The sequence below is a fragment of the Diplotaxodon limnothrissa genome, linkage group LG3 (genome assembly GCF_057381915.1).
Source record: "Diplotaxodon limnothrissa isolate DT_005_m linkage group LG3, D_limnothrissa_male_GT1.1, whole genome shotgun sequence".
NCBI classification, from domain to species: Eukaryota; Metazoa; Chordata; class Actinopteri; order Cichliformes; family Cichlidae; genus Diplotaxodon; species Diplotaxodon limnothrissa.
The window spans coordinates 44698124-44718573 of NC_140598.1; the positions used below are offsets into that span (position 1 = coordinate 44698124).

Genomic DNA, 20450 nt, shown 5'->3' on the forward strand with positions numbered 1-20450 from the left:
ATGCAAAGATGAAGCTTAGTCGAGGCCAATTAATCCCAAATAGCTAGAAGAAATTAAAAATTGCATCTGAAACAGGAGATTGTGTTTTATTGTGGTTTCTTTCACGTCATGGACGATGATTGGTTAAAAAGACAATATATACAAAAAAGAAGCATTTCTTGCTGGTAGTGCAACTTTTTTGTCCAAAAAAACAACCTTTTAGAACAACAGCAAATATATTAGAGAAAGGCTCTTCATTTAAGCACCACTGTCACCATTCACATCAATACTTCAAGCCATGAAACATGTTACATAGAACCCAAATACCAAAAAAGCTTTAATATTAATATTCGAGTTTAGTAAAGATAAAACATCCCTTGCATCTTTAAAAAGCAGGTATAGGCTCTTCCAGTCTATGACTCATGATTGACAGCTGTGATAATCAATGGCCCTTTGTTTTTTCCTTCGTCGCAAACGCCCGGGCTGAAGAAGGGGTAAACTTTCTCAGAGAAAAGGCACCCAGTAAAGGTGTAGATGTGAGATCTGGCCTCCACGTCGAAGAACGACACGGTTCCCTCGTCGTAATCCGTAAAGACCCCCACAATCTCCGGTTTCTCCTTGAGAGGAAGACGGACCGAAGGGGAGTCTAAAGCTCGATACTCATCGCCGTTCCTCAAGCGCACTGTCCAGTAGCCGTTCTCTGGCTTAGAGGTGATCATGCCCTTCCTGTTGACAGACCCTTTGACCACGCCCAGATCCCAGAAGGTCTTTTGACCGACTGAAACCTGATTAAAAACCAAATATGAGAATGAGAGAGATCAAAAACGTGTTTTGCATTTCTAGGATTACTAGGATTTTATAATTAAGTAGTTCACCTGGAAGTAGAACCTCCCCGAGATGTAGCCTTGCTTGGCCAAAACACAGATGACAGGGTCGAAGCGTTGGGGGTTGTCTGGAACAACGTGAAGAAGCTCACCACGACCCGCTTGCTTCCCGTCAGCTGTTAAGACGATGTTTGGATGGGCAGTGTCCGGATCTAAAACCACGTCAACTACAAGGTAAAATGAAAATAACTTTAGCTTATACAACTTCTAATGGTTGGTATGCAAATCAGACATGATTGGCTTGCATATAATTAAGGTTTGTTCACCAAAATCATCTGAGAAATGCACCAGTCATCCTGCACCCATAATTTGAATAGAATAGAAGAATAGATACAAAAGTTAAGAAAGTTAAGAAAGCGTCTCTAAGCATATGACTAAAAGTATCTTTACAAGCATTCCTATACATAAGCACGCAAAACATGCATTTGCCTAAATATGACAGAATAAGACAGAAAGCAATGCAGTGCTATTTATTTATGCATTTAAATGTGTGCATACCTGCATATTTCTGCATCCTCTTCATCTCTGTCATAAGAAAAGTAAGATGATGAGTTCTGACATTTTTAAGAAGAGCTCCATCTCAAAAATAAAAGGCTGTTTTTCCTGCTAAGCTTGTGTCACCTTCTTTCTTCAAATTTTCCATTTCATTCATGAGGGTCCGTTCAACTTTAGACAACGCTCTCCGCACAGTCCCCACACAGAGCTCAGGTGGTATGTTGATCTCCATCCACTCTTTTGTGGGTGGAGGTGATGTAATAGAGGGCAAATGCTTTATAAGAGAGAAATAGAGCATAGAAAGTTTAATGCTGGCATTTAAAATGTGGTATTTTTAGATAACAAAATGACAAAAACTAAATGAATGCCCTTAACACACATTCAATATTTCCTACATATAAAGATGAGATTTTTTTTTTTTAATGTAATTAAGTGATGCCAAAGCCAAAAAAGTTTCAACCGTCATCAGTCTAACTCAAAGTCCTAGTTTAATGTTAACCTGCAGGAGGTGCAGGTGATCCTCAGTGTTCTTCAGCTCCTCCATCTCCGTGTTTCTCCTCTGCAGCTCAGTGATCTCCTGCTGCAGCTCACTGATGAGCTCCTCCGCCCTCCTCTCCACTGCCTTCTGCTCCTCCTTTATCTCTGCATTCACTTCGGTCTGTCTCTCCTTGATGGTATGAATCAGAGACGTAAAGAGACGATCGCTCTCCTTCACCTCCATCTCTCCACTTACCTGAATGAAAAAGAAAAGATTAAGTTATGTGTTACGTTTGCTGCTGTGTGATCATCTTGGTCTTTTCGATGGTCTGTTTCTGAAATCCTTCCCTGCTTTTCCTGGACAGCTCCACCATGACATTGAAACCACTGACTGTCTTGTTGTATTACAACGACCTTTGGGTCCTTGAATTTTCATATGCATGTTCCTTTAATACAAGCAGCCCCTCTAAAAACTGCTTTCTGTGACAGCTCTGGTCTGTCCTGCTGCACTATGTAGCCCATCACACTCCAAAGACTACACAGGAATGTCTCAAGAAACCACATGGACTTAAGTCAGTAAATCAATCCGATTACGTGACTGTGCCAGAGATAGTATAAAAGATGTGGGGAAAAAACTAGTCAATCATAAGTCTTCAGATATCCTAGATAATTTGTTGTCCTTACCCTTCTGAATAACCATAATTTTGTTCATGTGTTCTTCAATAGGACCTGAACCTAGAGACTAAGCCCATAGTCTCATCCAGAACGTGCCTACTGAGGTCACAGAGAAAGGGGGGTAAGCTGAAGGCTATATTTGCATAGACCTAAATGCAATCTGATGTCATGGGCCATTTAGCCAAGGTTGTCTCTATTATGATTAATTATGTATCCTGGCGTTACGTCTTCAAATAAAGGACCAACACAGAAACGGGCAGAACAGTTCCAGAGGGTTTCATACTGTGACTATTGTCTACATTATACATGCTTCTCTAAACCCTAACGCTTAGTTACGCTGCAATATGTGTAGGCTGCTGCAGACTTTCCATGATGCACTGAGTGTTTCTACTTCACTCACCTTTTTCACTCCCTAAGTGTTTATACACCACTCTGTATTTAATCAACAATTTCCCCTGGGGATCAATAAATTGTTCTGATTCTGATTAAGCAGTATTATTCCAAGGCATTGCATACATTTTCACTGCTATAGATGTGTAGATGTTACTGAGCTTTATCTATCCAACAATTAGTTAAGCTGAAGGAATATTTTACGGACATTAAGACCTGGCTGACCTCCAATTTGTTGCTTCCAAATTGAGATAAAACTGAGGTTATTGAACTCGGACCTAAAAATCTTGTGTTTTCATGTTGTCTAACCAGATTCTTAATCTGGATGGCACAACCTTGGAGTTGTTTTTGAGCATATGTCCTTCAATGCACATATTAAACACATATGTAAGACTGCTTTGTAGCATTTCCACAATATCTCTAAAGTGACAAACATCTTGTCTCAGAGCGATGCTGAAAAACTAGTTCATGCTTTTCTTAAATCATACCCTAAACCAGGGGTGCTGAACTCCAGGCCTCGAGGGCCGGTGTCCTGCAGGTTTTAGATCTCACCCTGGGTCAACACACCTGAATCAAATGACTAGTTCATTACCAGGCCTCTGGAGAGCTTCAAGACATGTTTAGGAGGAATTTAGCCATTTAAATCAGCTGTGTTGGATAAAGGACACATCTAAAACCTGCAGGACACCGGCCCTTGAGGCTTGGATTTGGAAACCGCTGACCTAAATCCTCTCTTAGTTATGCTGCAATATGTGCAGGCTGCTGCACACTTTCCATGATGCAAGAAGTGTTTCTTCTTCACTCACCGTTTTCACTCCCTATGTGTTTATACGCCACTCTGCATTTAGTCATGTGTAATTATTCTCTGGTTTTCTTCCACAGAGTGCCTTTTGTCCTCTCTCCCTTCTCCCACGTGCCCCGTTTCCTCTATATATGTTATTCTCTCATTTGAGTTTTGCATTTGTGCAACATGATGCATTTGCTTGTCTGTGTTCTTCTCCGTGTTGTTCTCTGTGGTTTTGCATCTTCATTTTTGCACACTTTAAATCCACCACCTTGCAACGGCAAGGGCTGCCCCTGGTGGCTGTTCAAAATGAAGCAGGTTCCTCACTCGCTCCACATTTAAGAATGTGAATCTGTCCTATATACGGTCTATGGATTATACATCTTCTTGGTCTAATTTCATGAAACTAACTGAACTATTTACACGCCTAGCCTCCTAAAGAACTGGTGTTTGTGTAAAAGTCTCTCTAAGCTTTTACCAAACTCATGTCAGACTTTCTAAACACATTTTTTGACTTTAACCAAAACAAGAAATCAGTAAGAGAGAATCCAACAAACCACATGACAGAAATATTTGCGTCGTGGCTCACCGTGCTGAGCTTCAAACAGTTTTTGATCTCCTCCCCTTTCTTCAGTCGCTCCTGGATCATCTCCTGAAAGTCAGCCTCACTCTTCTTAATAAGGACCTAATCAGGCACAAAATAAATGAAAAGGCATTGCTGATTGGCATGACTACAGGAAGTTGAATCATTATTCTTTTCCTCGATTCGTGTTTAAGTGTGTGTAAGAGGAACCATAGATTTATAAGTATACATAAAAAAATTGTTCTGACAGTTTAGAAAGTTCACCACACACCTTCCTCTCCGTGCTCTCATCCTCTACAGAAACAACCTTATGATCTCTGTGCTCAGTCTCAGTGCAGAACTGGCACACACACTTCTGCTCATCCCTGCAGAACATCTCCAGCAGCCGCTCGTGCTTCTTACACATCCTGTCCTGCAGGTTCTTCACCGGCTCCATGAGCTTGTGCAGCTTCAGGGTGACCACCCTCTTGTGAGGCTCCAGGTGGGATTCACAGTACGATGTCAGGCACACCAGGCAGGATTTCAGTGCTTTCACCTGCAGGGACGTGGCGGCACAGACATCACACACCACCTCACCAGGCTGGGCTGAAGACAGCGGCGCGGCCGATGAGCAGACTATCATCTGTTTGAATGTGTCTGCGAGCTCTTTGAAAGCTATATTTATGCTTATTTCAGGCCTTGAAGGGAACGACCTGTCACACGCGGGGCACTGGCAGACGTCAGTGCCTTCCCACTTGCTCTGAATGCAGGCTTGGCAGAAGTTGTGTCCGCAGGGAGTCGTCACCGGGTCTGTGAACACCTGCTCACAGACGGGACAGTAGAACTGTTTTTCTGGTAGCATGTTGGAGGCCATGACCTGCAGAACTGTAAATGAGGAAGTCAAATGATAAGCTGCAGGCAGAGGGAGTAAATGCAAATGTCTGAATGTCGTGATGAGAGGAGAGCTCGATAAAACGTATTGTTCATATCCGAAAACACTACCAGAAAAAAATTATTTTAGCAACCTTGAGGCAACAAAAGGACTTTATTAACAAACGTTTAGCACTCTTGTGACTTCTGCTTGTGTGCGTGTGTGCGTGTGTAATTGTGTAATTGTGTAAATATGTTCAAGCATGCACTTCTTGAAATTCAGGCTGCATACACCCTGCACTCTTCAGTGTGCTTAATGAATGAGTCATTGTTTCCCAAACTAACACACCCATTCTTTCCACATGTTATTACTGTGATATAATAATAGTCTACTCTTCCACCAATCAAAATATCTTACTTAGAGACCAGAGGTATAATTATAGTGACTTGCTACAAAAAGCACTTCTGAACTCATAAGTGTGAGACTAGTTTCACAAAGCATGAAAGCAGCAATTTAACCCAAGAAATATTAAAGACTTTTGCAATTTGTTTTGATTTTATTTGGGGCAATTGTGGCTCAAGAGTTGGGAGTTCGTCTTGTAATCGGAAGGTTGCTGGTTCAAGCCCTGGCTTGGACAGTCTCGGTCGTTGTGTCCTTGGGCAAGACACTTCACCCGTTGCCTACTGGTGGTGGTTAGAGGGCCCGGTGGCGCCAGTGTCCGGCAGCCTCACCTCTGTCAGTGCGCCCCTGGGTGGCTGTGGCTACAATGTAGCTTGCCATCATCAGTGTGTGAATGTGTGCACTTTGGGGTCCTTAGGGACTAGTAAAGCGCTATACAAATACAGGCCATTTATTTTAAAGGCAAGACTGTAAAAATATTATGCAAAGTCATTTAAGGTGAATCCAGATATTTGGAAATTCTGCAATGAAATAGGTACATTTGATATTAATGGTTAAAATTAATACGTTTTTAATTAATTATTTATTTAAGATAAAATGTATCAACTGAAATATGGTATTAAGTTACACAAGTTAACTGCTGTCATTTATGAGCAGTAACTCCGACAAGTCAGCTCTGACAAGGGTTCTGTTTTTTTTTTTTTTTGGGGGGGGGGGGGGGGGGGGGGTTTAGTCCACGTTGTTTCAGTTTCTTCATGAACGTTGCCAACTTGTCACCATCTCATTGGTTGGTCCCGCCTTGAAGCTTTACTCTTAGTGCTTTTTTGCCTCTATCATCATCTTGGTGTTTCCATAGTGAATGTGAGAAGTGTGATGACAGTCTGAGAAACCAAGGGTGACTTTTCTAGTAGAAATTGGCTTTGATTTTTAGATCAGAAAGATCATGTCCATCATTTATATACAGTTTATGTTTCTGTCTTAACCTTCTGAGGTGTGAGTCCCTATTTGAGGCGACTTTTGTTGTGATTTGGCGCTATATAAATAAAATGGAATTGAATTGAATTATTTCTAACCCTTGTTGACCCTAATTTCACCCTTTGTTCCCTCTCTTGGTTCACATTTGTTGCCTAATGGACAAAACTGAAGAGAACAATTTAATAAAAAGTCCATTTTCTGATTGTCCCAGTTCAGAGTTGGGGTTAGACGTTAATAGCAGGTGGTGAGGGGCAAGGGCTGTGTGTTTTTTTGGGCTTCCCCAATCTGATCTGATATTGATTTGGCAAAGAGGGGAATAAAAGCAATGCACAGGCCATCATATGTCACTACTGGGCCTTGAGTTATAGGTATTGTTGCACTCAAGTTCTTCTAGTGTGTTAAACAATTAGGGTTGGGGTCCTGACGTAGGCTAGTAGACGGGTTTAAGGGTTGGGAGTATCATAATGACTTAGATCAGCGGTCCCCAACCTTTTTTGCGCCACGGACCGGTTTATGCCCGACAATATGTTCACGGACCGGCCTTTAAGGTGTCGCGGATAAATACAACAATATAAAACTAGTACTGGTACTGAAAAAAAGAAGATTTATTCGTAACACACGTGAAAAGACCCAGGAAAACCGAGTTAATGATAAAAATGATAACAAAATAACGCTGAAAACCGATAAAAACCCTGAAAACCATACATTTCACACCTGAGCCTCAAATCTCTCGGGGCCGGTACCAAACGACTCACGGACCGGTACCAGTCCGAGGCCCGGGGGTTGGGGACCGCTGACTTAGATGTTAAAGGGTTAAATGCTCACAAACATAGTGGTGTTGGAAGAACTCCTACCACAGGAGAATATGAGGAAAGCAGCTCCTGAAGAAAACCCAACCCGGCAGTTATTACCAAATAACTACGATTAGTAAAAACTGAACTTTACACCCTTTGTTACAGAATCAGTTTAGCCAAATTTGCGGTTAACAAATGAAAGTTTATTGCCCTTAGCTTTGCATAATTACTGCTTCTCTCCAGAAGTACCAGAATCAGCCAGCCAGCTCACTAATGTAAACTTTTCATATTATTTGTTTAATCTACTCCATAAACCAAGGTGTAAAAACAGCAGTGGTGGTTTCTTATCCAAGTAACGTGAAGCCACAGCGAGACACAGCCAACTTTTTACACCTTTTTAAAATCTTTATAGTGAGCTAAGTTTGACAACTGCTACGCAGTCACTACACAAACGGATTTATATGAATCTCCCCAGCCAAGAACAGGCATTTTACTCCAAACTCCCTCAAGAACACATTGCAGCGCACACACAGTGAAGGCTTTTAGGCCATATACAGATCTAACTGAGTCAATCATTACAAACTTCAGTCATCATAAAGATTTATTCCATACTTGGAACAAGCTGATCGGGCAGTGAGTGGATTTTAACTACGCTGAAAGCTACAAAACTAAAGAGGAAGCAGCTCATGTAAAGGCACCAATTAAATGCATTCAGTTAACAAGTGCACAAACAGGCGGCTGTTTTTTTTAGAGGATAGTCTTAAGCACACAAGTGAAGCTTGTTACATTTCAAATGCAAACAACTAGCAACATTTTACATGTGTTATGACTGTACTCTTTGAATACTCAGGATTTAGCTTTGTGCAGCAGGCCGGCTATCTAAACAACTGTCCAATAAGGGGTGCACATGCTGTTCCTCTTTTGAATTAATGATGCTGCTTGACCTGATCTGTTTCACAGTTTAAGAATTAAATAAAAAACTTTCTGCTCATACTTACAGCTTTTCTTCTGTAATGGAAGTTATCCAACCACTCCTGTGTTCTTACTGACAGCAGATCAGGTGACTCCTGCTGCATAAATTGGCATGAATAGATAACAGGACTAGCTGTTAAACAGGAAAATGTAACGTCACAACTGTTATTCATCCCTCCCACTCCTGAGCCCTGCTCCGGTTTCTCTTTACTTCCTAATCTTAAAACGGCAGCATTCTCAGCACAGCCCAGCATTAGTTACATACCACATGAATGTGCACGTTTAGCACATACTTTGTGTGCACAGGAGTGTGTAATAATAGGTTTCATACTAGCAAGGAGTGTGTTTACCTCATGGGTGTGGTGTTTAAGTCCTATGGTTCAATGTTTTCTCCTCACGAAGGCCTTAGACAGCAGAATACTCTGAGGAATGCTGCAGAGCTTTGCACTGGTTAAAAGGACATGTTCAGCTTTCATAATCAAACTTGAATAAAAGCCACGAGGAAGAACAGATGGGTACAGGCAAGGCTGGCTGATATCATCTCTGAATGGAGTTACAGTAGCTGTTTCACACCCACTGGGGCTCTTAGATAAAAACTGGAGCCAAACTGGTTGGTTTGAGCTCATTTTCAGATTAGTGATCATGTGACTGGCGTGTGATGGAGTCTTTTCAAAACAATGGAGGTGTTGAGCTCCGACTTTAGAACAAATTTACTGAGTGGTACAGTTTCATAAAGTTTCTTCTTCTTCTCCATTTCAATTTTAACTCTATATGTATCCTACATATTGCGCTTTACTATTTTAAATTGTTTCATGCAGATGATAAGAAGTGATGAGTACATATCCCATATGAAATATTTTAAAAGTACAGGGTACAGCTGCGAAGTATTGACAGCATTGTTAACTAGTAGAAGGATTTTAAAGGTATAATGTACTGTGAAGTGATTTTAATCCTTGGCTAATACGGTCAAATTTCTGCATAACTCTAAGGTGTCTGGCTGCTGAATTTCCAATAAGCTGAAGGAAAAGTGATAAGTACAGCTGTGTGTCATCTGCATTAGAACGCTACGATATGTTTTGATTCGTTATGACAGTGCCAAGTGGGACCATGTAAAAGTTAAAGAGTAATGGACCAAGGACTGACCCTTGAGGAACTCCTGATTGATTTTTTATTTTTGCAGATCTAAAACTGCTAATTGCAACATAAAAACCTTTGCTCTTTAGATACGATGAGAGCTAGTCAAGAACCTGACCTGTTAAACCAACTGAGTCATGAAGCTTTTGAATTAAAATGTCACGATGCACGGTGTCAAAAGCAGCAATGAGATCACCTAAGAATGAGACTTTCTGTCACCGTTGATCTTTAGGTCACTGACCTGTTTCTGCGCTATGATTCAATCTGAACCCTAACTGGCACTTATAAAGTCAATAAGTTGAAAATTGCTTATTTAGTTGTTTGTAAACATTTGTCAAATATTCCACTGTATTTAATGAGAGTTTCCACACAGGGATAGGTTTATAATCGCTAATTATAAATAAATCTAGGCTGAGATTGCAGCACATTTGAGAGAAACAGGGAATGCAGTCTGGTTCTGCAGGAAGTTTCTTCCTGTTACAAGTTTTTTCTTCCCACTGCTGCCAAGTGCTCAAAGGCGGGGTTGTCTGATTGTCTGGTTTTTCTCTGTACTATTGTAGGGCCTTTACCTTACAGTACAATGTACAATATAATAATAAGCACCTTGAGGTGACTGTTGTTGTGATTTGGAGCGATATAAACAAAACTTAATGCAATTGAACTGAGTAGATTTGAAAAGTTTGGTGGGGATCAGCATTAACTGTGCATCCGAAATCAGAAAAAAGTTGTGTCCACACTAGACTCAAATTACACCCATGTATATACGGTTTCACATTCAATAAGAAAAAAGACATAATTGATGCCTTCTGTCTCAATGTGACTATTTACCTGCATGCAAAGCACACGCAGAACCTTGTGCTGCTGTCATTTACGTGCCTGCAGGCGTGCTCACATCAACAACTGCTGACAGAAAACATTTCCTGACTACATATCATGAGTTGTGTAGCCTACAGCAGTCATACCACACCCATATTAAAACCATTAAAAATGCTCTTTTTCCAGATGTCATCCGCATTACCATAAATGTATAAGAGTTGGACTAGATGTTTGGTCCTCCTGGTGTCTGTCCTGTTATGGAATATGTTTGAAGTTGATAAAAAAAATTTAATATCATAATTTGCAAAGCCTTGAGGGAGTCACGGCTCCTTTTTATCTCGCTCTCTCTTTTGTTAGGCAAAGCATTTCAGTGGAAGGTTTATCACTTCATATGACATGTGAAAATTAAGTGGGAGAGAAGTAACACCACTTGATGCTCAAGACCTTAAAGATACAAAAATAAGGATAAAATATTGAATATAAAGCTCGTTACACTTTAAGTAAGAAAGCACACTTATAAATGTCAAATACAGATAGATTTCCTCTCAAAGGTCACATTTATTGTGCTTTCCTCCTTTCATTCAAAAGGTCACAGAAAATATTTATTATTACAGAGAATTATTATGATTGAGAATGCAACAACAAACAAAACAAGTAAATAACCAGAGGTTCAAACACAACACATGTAATGCTATCATATAAAACAGGGCTCCTGCACACCTACTGGTCTAACAGAGCTAAGGCTGCTGACTGCATCTTGTGGGGTCGACATCTCTGCTTTGTAGCTTTAAACACACACAGTGTCAGCTTGCTGCGATAATAAATGTGTGGAAGACTTTTTTCAGGTGTTGGCTTCAAATTTGGGATTCAAATCCGAAACTGACAAATTTTTAATCTACTGGCTCAGCAGTCCAGTTCGCAGTTACAATAGCAAAACTGCTTTGGTACACAAAACAAATCCATTGCTCATTATTGCTGAACAACAACTAATGAGTCCATTTCAATACGAACATTTTAAGCAAAACCATAGCTATGAAAACATTGCTCAATTATAGCTTTTTAAAGGTTTAGCAAAGCGTCCATGCAGGGAGTGAAATACTGTGCCTGTTCTCCATCAAGTTTTTTGAATATTGTCTAATTTATTTATTTATTTTAATATGCATTTATACAAAAGGAAAGAGTACCCAGATGTCAGCAAACTGTTTGCATCAGGCATAAAACTTTGCATGTGTTTGCATGGCTGAACGCAGCTCTGCACCACAATCTATGACCTCATACCTCTGCTTTGATCGCTTTTTGCCTATCAAGATTCTTCATAAATGGTTCAAATGACTCAGTCAGATCTGCAGTTTGAAGAAAGAAAATAAACAAATGAACACGCTATCACTCCAGCTTCAGCTCCGAGTTCAACACAAGGTGATTTAAAAGCTTGGCATCGCTGCCCTTTAAAGCGCTGCATACATCACTGAGCATAGGCTGTACCTAGTGATGGTGAGATGAAGCCTTGTGGTGAACTGAAGCTTTCCATCCAACTGGTCGACTCATGGTTTGAAGCACTGTGATGAGTCATTTGCTCTACTGCGCCATCAAGTGGACGATTCAAGTGAAACAGGCTCTGTGATTATAATGATGTGATGTGTAAACCTCTAAACTGAACAAATAAATTGTTTTCATGGTTATTTATCATGAATATTGTCTCAGTATGTCTGATACGAAAGAGAAAGTGGAAACTATCAGGACAGAGTTTTGGTATGATTGTGTAACTGTGTAATCATGACACAAACTAGTGTGTGACGCTTCACTCTTTAATAAACTAAAAGACAGAAATCAGATTATAGGAATCTGTGGTGTTGTTCATTTATATTATGGTACTTATCATTCGTGATATTTATTACTGTGCGCATACTTTATTAGGAGAGATGAGATGAAAATGTTGCCAGACAGGAGAAAATCTTCTCTTCCTTGCTCGTTCCATCAAGTAGAATTGCTCAAGTATCTATGTAGCACGTACGTAATCCAATTCCACAACACAAAGTGATGGGGAATCAGCTGTGTTTTGCTGCCCATTTTATGTCTAATCTGGCGCAAACCAGCGAGCCAGTTCCTAAATCAGTCACATGGTACGGACTGCCCACGAGGCCTCGAACATCACTGTATATGTAATCAAAGCAAGCCTCACAAAAACTCCCCCGAGATTACTCGACTCACGCTTCAAAGCTTCGACACACAGGATACATCACCATCGGTCACTTACTATAGACATCTCTGCATTGAATCATACTTGTTATTAATCTCTGACTATCTTCCACAGCATGTTTCTTCCTGTTAAAAGGCTGCAGTTCATAAACAAAAGTATCACCTGCCATGCCTGAACATAGGTGCTGGTATGGCACAGTGAATGAATCTTGACTCTTTGAATTTTGATATTTTTTACCCCTCAAATGAAGGTGAGCTAAATATTAATATAATATTTTCAAGGTCTAGTTGAATCATGGGCTCATTAGCTTGTTCAATTTACAATTCTAAAGCCCGGTTTGTGGTTCAGTATGAGAACAGACACTTCAAGCATAAAATGCAGAGCTGTTCCTTTCAGAGTTAATTCGCCGACATCCTATTTTCACAACTACGCTAACGTCATGTACATTTTCCTTCACAAATTTTCAGTCAGACTATATCCATGTCTAAATGTGTTAATTAGCCATATTATTATGACGATATTACATATGAAACAGTGCAGTCTGGTTCCACTAATAGTAGCAAAAACTGAAATCATTTTCCCCCTCTGGGTCTCATGAGCTTTTTGGGCAGACAAGATTTACTGTTTACATTGGATATTCTTTCTGTTTGGTCTTTGTAGCAACAAGCAGCAGTTTGGAGCTGAAAACATTACCACTTCATATGTACATTATATATGCAGGCTTTATGATTTCTTGGGAACCATCAGTGTTAACATGTTATTTTAATTGACTGCAATAATTATGTTGCCTTATGATAACAAAAAAAAAGTCTTACAATGTTGAACTAGTCAGTTTTGTTCACATGTGGACAAGGAAAACGGCTTCCAGACATCAAAGGCGTGGGTCTCTATTTCCTTCTTCGATGTCAGAATGTGCACAGTGTTGGTGATAGTTCCTCCTAGGCTTCTGATTGGCCCGCCTTTTAATACAGACAAGATTATATCACCACCTGCAGCGCTGTCATGCTCTTGACAGTACTTGACATCATTTTTGCACTTTTGGCCCTTTTGAGCAAATACAGTACCAAAACTCCCTACTCAGTTGCATTATGTCTCTCAGCAGTAGTAGAAACTAAAGCAGAGCCCAACTTAAACTATAGTGTCCATATACACCATCTGTGAAACACAAACACTTAAACCCCAAGTGAGTGTTCCTTCTCTTCAGCTGCAACTTTGGTTGGCAGATTCAATTCAGTTTAATTTTAGTTATCTAGCTCCAAATCACAACACTCGCCTCGAGGTGTTATATATAACTACAATGAGCTAACCCTGAACAAGAACTTTGCAACAGTGGGAAGGAAAAACTCCCTTTTCCTTTTAACAGGTAGAAACCTGTCAGAATCAGGCTCAGGGAGGGGAAGACATCTGCACTGACCGCTTTGTTGAGCAAGACAGGACAAATTAAATACACAGTGAAGGAGGGCCAGAGATTAATAATGATGATTAAATGCAAAGTGCACAGAGAGAGTGAAAAAAGTGTAGTGAAGAAGAAACCATCAGTACATCATGGGAAGCCCCAAACACTCTAGGTCTATTGAAGTGTAACTAAAAAGGAAAGTTTTACGCATAGATTTCCACCTAAATGCTACTTTGTCATAAGACCCCTATAATGAGCAAAAAGGTCACAGGTTGCAAAAATATATAGAGTCTGGTACATAAATAAAAAGTCACATATAATTATACCCGTGTATTTTGATTTATTTTATTGAGTCTAAAATACTGAGTCTATATAAGCCAAGTCTATAATGTGCCAAATTTATATTGCAGGAAGCAGAACATATAGCTTTGTTCAGACGTGGTTTGGTTTGGTAAAAAAACTGGACCAAAGACCATATGTTCTATGTGGCAAATTAATAGAAAAATTACATTCAGTTACAAAGAGTAACAATTAACAATTCACAAAATGATCTTAGTAAGCAAGTAGGTTCATTGTACCCTTGTTGTCAAACACTTAATGTGTTACTTGCTTCGTTGCAGGTCTCTCATGCCCTTTGGATTATTCTGTAATTGACAGAAAGGAGAATGAGTGATCTAATCATTAAAAAATATCCCTGATAATTGTGTTTCTTAAGGAGTGTAATAGATCAGAGATGGCCATGATAATGGGGGCTTACAGGGAATATCTCTTCCGTCTGCTTAAAGCGTGAAGAAGCCTTCTCTAGAAAGAATGCCCAAAATATAAATGCGAATTAGTAGTCAGATATATTTAATGCATTTTGTTATATCGTATAAATCTTTATTTATATATAGAATTTGTGGCTGATGCATGCACACACACACACACACACACACACACACACACACACACACACACACACACACACACACACACACACACACACTTAATAACAATTTAAAATTCAAAGGAATATTAGTTGCCTTACTGCGCAGTATCTTTCTTGCCAATACAGCCAAGCCCACTAGAAGCAGGAGAGACGAACACCCCACTATAGACTCCAACATGTAACTAGGAAGCAGGCACAAAGCAGACTGAGCAGACAATCCACCTTCGACATCCATTAAAGTGAAAATAAAGAAGTGCTGACTTTTACCGGTAACGGTTCCAGGGCTGACTTGGAGTAGGTGGGGATGTCACGGGCTCTGTTTTTGAAGGTAAAGATATTGTAGCGCTAAAAAAAAAATACTGTAACAACTCTGTAAATATGCTGTTATAGGTAAAGAGAGTTTCCAGCATCCTAACATCAATATTATTCATAGGTGACTTTTAATAATCGATACCCTGAACAAGTAGAGACTTGAGAGCCTCTGCCATCTGTCACAAACACATATTGATCTTTAAAGCTGCTTCTTCCCATTTCAGCAGCTACAAGGTAACATGGAGAAAATGCCAAGCAATCACAAAAAAACTACAATGCATGATTTAAAATGCTAATAGGTTATGCAAATGATAAGCTGCAATCATTTATTTGTCTTGGAAATGTTGCTATTACTCTAACCTGTATTAGTATGTAAGGACTGTGAAACATGGGAAGGGTCTTAGTTTGTTTTCTTTCACTTAAAATAATGTTGTTTATAACACAAAATGGCATTATGTTTGTTAAAATCATTTGCAACCGATGATACACAATAATGACACAATCTCAGACTATGTCTGTTTAGCATTTTAGCAATTTTTGGTTCGTTCTACAGTTACAGGTCAATTTCATGTCAACGAGCTTTATCAGCCAAACATTCATTTCAGGCAATGATAAATATCATAGTTGTTTTTAATTAATTTTTTAAAAATCAACAGTTTCCATCATTTATTTTTTCCTGGCCATTTAGCTAAATGTCGAGTTTTGCTATTCAAATTAACACTAGGCTGCATTTAGAGGTGACATGTTAGCGAGGGCCTAAAACTAAAGAATTGTCAATTGTTTCACCTGTCACCCAGTTTTCCTTGATAACACATTCTATCATGATTTAGACTTAGTCTAATTAATGCACCACATACTGATTTTGAGAGAAGCACTTAATATTTATAGAAACAGAGAGAGAAAATAGCAATGTTTTTATCTGAATACAGGTTTCTCTTTTCCTCTTAATGCATGCCGTCAGCTGTGTTGCTCTTTTTATTTCTTTTACAGCCAACTGTGTTACATGTGATTTTTGCATCATAAATCTTTTAAATGTTGGCTGAATAGTAATAAAAATATACGGGGTGCATTTCTAGAGAGGGAAGTCTAGAGTTATTCAACATAAGGATGTTGACTAACTCTAGACTCCCTGTGATGAAAAAAAAAAGCATCCTTGATGATATCAGCACACAGAAAATCCATAATGAAGTTTAATTATCACAGTTTCGAGTCAGTTAGACAGCAAAGCTCAAAAGTGTAATTTGTTATGTTTTTTATGTCTAAAATATGAAAGGCTCTTTATCAACTTACTAGTAGAGCCGTGTGGTCTGACCTGAACCTGTACGGCTACTTGCTGCTGCCCTGCAGAACATAAATACCAGTCAGCATCTCTCATCTGCAGCTTCTTTAAGGTTACAGTGAAAGCCTCAGTTCTGTCATCGCTGATGGTCACTGAAGTATCTTCGTAACTCCCTTCAGAACCTGTCGACAGACAGGAGCTCGGGTCTCCGCTCCGACACCACTTCTTCTCACTTAGTCTGTTGACAGGCAGTCACAGGAGAGCCAGTGAATGCTCACTGTCCACCAGCGTTTGATACCAATGAAAGTTTATGGACAAATTCCCACATTTACTGAAGTGTGATCAGTGCTTCTTTAAGGACAGTTCTAAGGGTTTTAAAGGATAAAATGTGGATAAAATCCTCCAAAGGAAAACCAAATACCTGAATCTCTGAGTGTAAAGGCATTGAACCGTGAGACTACTTCCTTCTTCCCCACTCACCATGCTGTTCACAACTGACACACCTGCAGAGATCGTGAAAATGCAACAAACTTCTTTAAAACTGTGGGCTAATAAATGTTTATCATCTCAAAATTTCTCCATTACTCACCATGAAACACTTTCACTTTAGTGTAAGCCACGTCATCAGCGCTTGATACTAATTCCACACCACACGAGTACCACCCAGAGTCCGTCTCTTTCAGGTCGTTTATGGTCACTGTGAACATCAACCGGGCCGGGTCGTCAAAAATGCTCACTTTGTCTTCACTTGGATTGGCCGAGGAGGTCTCGTCAGTTCGGGCCAGGATCTCGCAGAAAATTGTCGTCCACCCATGACACCAGTATTTGACATGGTCAGCATAGTGAGAACCATATCGACATTGGACAGTGAGGGGTCCACCCTCCGGGCCAATAAACTCCTTCTGAGTGGTCACCCAGCAGAGAACAGCTGACAAGAAGTGGAAATGATTAAATGTTAAACACCAATTTGAAATGAAACTTTTAGTCATGACACAACTTTAACAGAGCAGTTGCTCACATCGGACACCTTTTATCTATAAATAAAAGGTGTGGCCTTTGGCAACACTTGCACCATATTAACCTGCTTCAGTTTCCTTTGTTACAAAGCACAGTTTCCTGCTTTAGTCTAAGGAGCTTGGAAAGAAAAGCGTCTGGACTTATTTAAGTTGCCTGAAGATGTTTCACCTCTCATCCGAGAAGCTTCTTCAGTTCTAAGGGTCAAATAGTGGAGAGTCCCAGATTTAAACCCAGTGGGAGTAACCCCCCAAAGAAGGACAAAGGACCCCCTGATGATCCTCTACCTAATCTGAAAACAGCTTGAAAATCTTTTTTGTCTGACTTCTCTAATCAAATGCACACAGTCACAGTGAATACCTGGGATCCATGGTATCAGGCTGAGCATGAGTATAAAGAGTCGCTGCATGTTCCCTCTTCAAGTTTGACGCTTAACAAGAAAGTGTTCTGTGTTGTGCAAACACAGACTCCAGATTCCACCATATATAAAATTTCCCTTTGTCATGTGACCATTGGGTAGATACAGATGCTTCAGACGTTAACTACATAAATGCCAGATTGTAATGACACTGTAATAAACACTTCTTTAGATTTGAATTAGAATTTGATGAATGTTGTGTTGATGTTCTGCTGATTATTTTAACAGCTTTTCTCTGATTTTTATGAAATCTTTGACTTTGTTTGTTTATAATGTTTATAATGTCTCTTTATGATATGTCTAATGATAAGCAGCAATGCTTTTATAAAGATGTAACTCTGGTATCTCCAAAAGTTGATTCTGTTCATCTGGACGTAGCGTTTTGTGGGAGAAACGTTTCGTCACTCCTCCAAGTGACTTCTTCAGTAACACCTGACTGCAGGTTTCCTCAATCTTATAAACACTACATTTGCATTAAGCATCTGGTACACTAGCTGCACAGTGGCTCAGAGGAAAGCACTCCAAAGGGGTCATTATTTTCTTCTTTTTTGGGGGTTGTATGGAAGCCCCAAACGCAATTTCATTGTTCTTGACAATGACAATAAATAAATAAATAAATAAATAAATAAATAAATAAATAAATTAACACATCCCAGCCCTCTCCCCACACTGGAAGATCTAAACAATACCCGCTGTCTTAAAAAAGCTCAAACCATTATAAAAGATACCTCACATCCTGGGGACTCCATGTTTGAACTGTGCTGTTGTTACTTCTGCAGTTGTTGCTTGACAGTTGTTGCTTCTGCTACAAGACCTTTTATGGTCATCTATTTCCTGGAAACATTTGTGATGATCTCAGAAGGGACATTTTTAGCCAGTTTAACCTTGCCAGCAAAATAACCCCTAAAATTCCCCGCTCTTTTCAGATCCCCTTACACAGAGCAATCGGTGTAAGGACTAATAGACTCAAACACAGTTTTTATCCAACTGCAATAACACATCTGAATACTGCAAAAAAAGATGTCCATCACGCCACTCTTGTGGGAATGTATGTGAATGTTTGCTAATACTATTCCTATTATCACTTTTATTTATCAATTTTATTGAATGTTACTGTTTTATTTATATTTTGATATTGTTAGGGATGATGCACTGATCGGGGACCATTTTTAATTTCACTGTACCTGTGACAATGACAATAAAGACATTCTGATTCTGAATTGTACTAGACTGTTACGGGGTCAGCGGATGCTGAGACCCAATTCTTTTGCTCTCAGGCTGGATAAAGAAGACGCAAACTCAGTGTATTCAAAATGTATGCTTTATTCAACAAAACCTTCCAGAAGGGATATATGCACAGCCTCCTGCAGATCTGAGGGGCGCTCCCTCAGTCTGTTACATTTATAACTTTTGTTTTCAGCATCTGACTTTCCTGTTCTTCAGCCCTCTGTGTCCCCTGCACCCCTCATGCACAGTTTTGATCAAAACAGCTCCTTTTATGATCATGCACCCTAACTCTGTCTCTTCTTTAATTTAAGCCTTCATTTCCTATGTGTGTGGGCAATCTACAAATTAACTATTTTAAAACACAGCAAGCTTTCTACCTAGTTCTGCTTCTCTGTCTATATTTATGACAATGTCAGACACTTGTTAAATGTTGCTCTCTGCACCCTCTAAGATAATGCAACTGTGCATCTATTCCTACAATGCAATTTTTGTGATAACTGGTTTGTCTAACTTCCCTCAGGAATGTCCAGCGGGGGTGAGTGACAAAGACTCCATTCTGCCACCTTTTGTGTCAAGGGATAAACAGACTGTTTTCCCCAAGGCTGCTAACGCCAGCTTTATGAACACCACAGCTTGTGTTCCTCTGGTTCATGATAATAAAATGAGTGTTCATTTTGAGAATAATTACACCTCTCTGGGCTCTAAAGACTGTGCAACTTTTGTCGCTCCGGAGCCAAGTGGTGTAAAGACTGTTTCTTCTGAGACTGCTTTGCATTCTAATGCACGCTCTATTAAGGACTATTTGTTTTGCCCCTTCTAAGCCCAAATTAATTTCTAGTGACTCTGTTTATCGTGACCCACTGTTTCTAAGCAGAGAGACAAACCTGTTAACAATGGAAAGGTTCCTCAAAAGCTGGCTGTGACTCACTCCAGGGCCTCCCCAGAGGCTGAGTTTCAGCCCTCAGCCCACTCTCGACCCCTGGGAGCTAAGAACCCAGCTGAGGACTGCACCTGGCTGTCGCTGCCTGAGCAGGGTCAGTGCTCTGCGCAGCTGCAGTCTGCTCTGTGTTTTCCAGAGGCCCACGTGCCTGCCGGTTCAGCCCTGTGTGTGCCAGGGTCCCCTGTGCCTGCTGGTTCTGTGACTGTTTTCGCTGGGGGGTCCGAGGAGGCGGCCGGCCATCACCATCGACTGCAGCATCCCCGTCATCCACACCTGCAGCAGCTTTAGCCTCGCCTGGTCCAGCCTCTGCTTCTGCCTCTGCCCCGCCTGGTCCAGCTTCAGCATCAGCTTCAGCCTTGGATGCAGCTTCAGCCTCATCCTCATCCTCGCCTGGTACTGCTGCTGCCACGCCGTCATCCGGTCCGCGTCTGGCGCCTCAACATCACCGGCCATCTTCTAGGCCGCTGGCTGGTCATCATCGCCATCGTGGACGCCCTCCTGAACGGTGTCGCCGCCGCCGCTGTTTCGCCTG

General features: G+C 40.4%; 2 protein-coding genes across 2 annotated transcripts; both read right to left on the bottom strand.

Moving 5' to 3' along the window:
• Positions 1-392: 392 nt before the first annotated feature.
• On the bottom strand, positions 393-5120 carry LOC146636050 (E3 ubiquitin-protein ligase TRIM39-like). The gene is made up of 7 exons (XM_085350683.1): positions 4539-5120; positions 4274-4369; positions 1858-2091; positions 1485-1632; positions 1362-1388; positions 855-1030; positions 393-764 (listed from the first exon to the last, which is right to left on the bottom strand). Exons 1-7 carry the CDS (start codon positions 5118-5120, stop codon positions 393-395), a joined length of 1635 nt encoding a protein of 544 aa, XP_085206809.1.
• Positions 5121-14402: 9282 nt separating this feature from the next.
• Positions 14403-17742, bottom strand: LOC146636051 (polymeric immunoglobulin receptor-like). Its single transcript, XM_085350684.1, has 8 exons — positions 17694-17742; positions 16909-17247; positions 16741-16822; positions 16331-16557; positions 14996-15044; positions 14828-14910; positions 14558-14601; positions 14403-14444 (listed from the first exon to the last, which is right to left on the bottom strand). The coding sequence occupies exons 1-8, from the start codon at positions 17740-17742 to the stop codon at positions 14403-14405; spliced, it is 915 nt and encodes a 304-aa protein (XP_085206810.1).
• Between the last annotated feature and the right edge of the window lie 2708 nt (positions 17743-20450).